This window comes from Sapajus apella, unplaced genomic scaffold (assembly GCF_009761245.1).
Source record: "Sapajus apella isolate SASKATOON/1434 unplaced genomic scaffold, GSC_monkey_1.0 scaffold82, whole genome shotgun sequence".
Lineage (NCBI taxonomy): Eukaryota > Metazoa > Chordata > Mammalia > Primates > Cebidae > Sapajus > Sapajus apella.
Window position 1 is genome coordinate 10,541 of NW_022437022.1, and position 2,773 is coordinate 13,313.

The window sequence follows — 2,773 nt, forward strand, 5'->3', positions numbered from 1 at the left end:
AATTTGTTTTTCCAAAACCACACTGCTAATAAATGGAGAAATAAAAATGATAACTAAAGTCTACTTGACTCCAAAATTCAAACCAGGCTGAATGGAACCAAGATAAATTACAGTCAACAGTGGGAGGGGACCAACATAAATTAGGGTCAATGTGGGTAAGGCTCAGGATGAAGCAGGGTCACCAGCTGGTAAGGATCAAGAGGAAGCAGGGTCAAGAGTGGTTAGGACCGAGATCAATTAGGACTTTCAGTGGGTGAGAACCAAGATGTATTAAGGTCAAAAGTGGGTGAAGATCAAGATGAAGTAAGGTCAACATGGGGTAAGGACCAAGGTGAATTAGGTCAATAGTGGGTGAGAACCAAATATAATAGGGTCATCGGTGGGTAAGGATTGAGATGTATTAGGGTCGACAGAGGGTAACGATGTCTGCATACATTTATTCATCCCACAAATGCTGGTTGATAATGCTGTGTGTCAGGCATTGTCTGTCAATAGCAACACATGGATATGTGGAGTATATCCCTGGCTCATGAACTAAACTGTCTAGTGGAGTCCGTGCATCTTGACAAGCCATTGATCCCATGCTTCCAGGGCTCACCCCAGGCCCTGCTGGTCCAGATCCCAACATAGGCGGTGTGCTAGATAGGAAAGACTCCCGCTGAGAAAACAAAATAAATGTGTATTTAACAAAATGCAAGCACAAGTGAAACTGTCGGCTATGGAATGAGCAGTTGCCTCAAATCTCCTTTCAAGTAAATGTGGGGACCACATCTGACCAGTTTGTAGAATCAAATCCCATGCAGATGAATCCCAGCAAGTGTCCTTTATGTATGAAAAGGAAGAAGAAAACTTCCCCATGAAACATATTCAGAGAACAATCATCATATCTTAACTATATGCAAACATAGGAGTCCTTGCATAACTGAATGTTTCACGTTCCTTCTTCCGTGACTGTGGATGCAAAGCCCTGGTCCCCAGACGTTGTAGGGCACCATCCCTCAGCTTTGCAGCCCGGTGATGTGAAGCGAAACACCATTTCCCTTTTTCATGACAGAAGAAAACAGAACACAATTGCAAGGGGCTTTTCCCTCCTCTGCTCATCCTCTTTCCCCAGACAAATTTTGATTTGCTATGAATTCTATTCGGCTGCTGGCTGAGGAACTCTTCTCGTTGGGGAAATACCGACCTCATCTCCTCGTGGCAGGAAAAGGCCTTTTTCATTTCGTAAGAAGGCGCACAGTTTCTCCTGCATCTGCTGCAGCTGTGCCTGCAGCCCAGCACAGCCGGGCAATGCTACTCCCAAACTGCTCAGCCCCCAGCGCTGTGGTGGCCACGGCTGTGGGTGTCCTGCTGGCACTGGAGTGTGGGCTGGGCCTGCTGGGCAACGCAGTGGCACTGTGGACCTTCCTGTTCCGGATCAAGGTGTGGAAGCCCTACGCTGTCTACCTGCTCAACCTGGCCCTGGCCGACCTGCTGCTGGCCGGGGCCCTCCCGTTCCTGGCTGCCTTCTACCTGAGCCTCCAGGCTTGGCATCTGGATGACCAGGGCTGCCAGGTCCTGCGCTTCCTGCTGGACCTTAGCCGTGGCGTCGGGGTGGCCTTCCTGGCCGCCGTAGCCGTGGACCGGTACCTCCGTGTGGTCCATCCTCGGCTCAAACCTGCTGCCTCCTCGGGCGGCCCTGGGAGTCTCTGGCCTCATCTGGCTCCTGATGGTCGCCCTCACCTACCCAGGCTTGCTCCTCTCCAAGGCTGCCCAGAATTCCACCCGGTGCCTCAGTTTCTATCCCAGGGCAAACTGGGCAGACAGCTCCTTCAGCGAAATCTGGCAGGAAGCGCTCTTCTTCCTTCAGTTTGTCCTCCCCTTTGGCCTCATCTCTTTCTGCAATGCAGGCATCATCAGGGCTCTCCAGAAAAGACTCCGGGAGCCGGAGAAACAGCCCAAATTTCAGCGGACCGAGGCACTGGTCACCGTGGTGGTGGTGTTGTTTGCTCTGTGCTTTCTGCCCTGCTTCCTGGCCAGAGTCCTGATGCACACCTTCCAGAACCTGGGGAGCTTCCAGGCCCTGTGCGCGGTGGCGCACACCTGGGATGTCATGGGCAACCTCACCTACCTGCAGAGCGCGCTTAACCCCGTGGTCTACTGCTTCTCCAGCCCCACCTTCAGGCGTTCCTATCGGAGGGTCTTCCACACCCTCCGAGGCCGAGGGAAGGCCACAGAGCCTCCGGGCTTCGACCTCAGGGACTCCTATTCCTGACAATAGCAGGCTCCCTCAACCACCGTCTTTGTAAGAACTACCTGCGACCTGAATAATAATTACTGCTATTTTGGGATCCTGGAAGAAGAGGAAATCTTGAGACTGCAATGCAAGGATCAGAGCTTCAACTTGGGCACAGGTGCTGCAGGTGTGGTCTTGGTGGTCTGTGATGTTACCTTGAAGAGCGGTGAATCAAAATGAACCGGCCACAGCCTCCTCCTCCCCCGCCATGACGCAGACTTAGTTGCTGAACTGAAAAGTCGGCAGCTGCTGCATCTCCACACTTGAAGAAATGTAATTTGCTAAATCAGTGAAGGAAGAGAAGAAGTCCGGGTGCTGGCATCTTTCCAGCTCCACTCGATCTCAGCAAGTCGTTTTCATTTACTATGCTTCAGTTTTAAATGCAAGAAAACTGTGTTTTCTTCTCACCTGCTGTGCAGACAGGGGATGGTTGACATCAGAAAGTGCCCTGGTTCTAAACAGAGGCTCTGCTGTTATATAAGGTACTGTCATATATGC

General features: G+C 51.4%; 1 protein-coding gene across 1 annotated transcript; it reads left to right on the forward strand.

The window, feature by feature from the left end:
- The first annotated feature begins 1,290 nt into the window (after positions 1-1,290).
- On the forward strand, positions 1,291-2,436 carry GPR31 (G protein-coupled receptor 31). Its single transcript, XM_032253246.1, is given in 2 exon segments — positions 1,291-1,652; positions 1,654-2,436. Coding segments are annotated over 2 exon segments (963 nt in total). The 3' UTR covers positions 2,255-2,436.
- Positions 2,437-2,773: the final 337 nt, after the last annotated feature.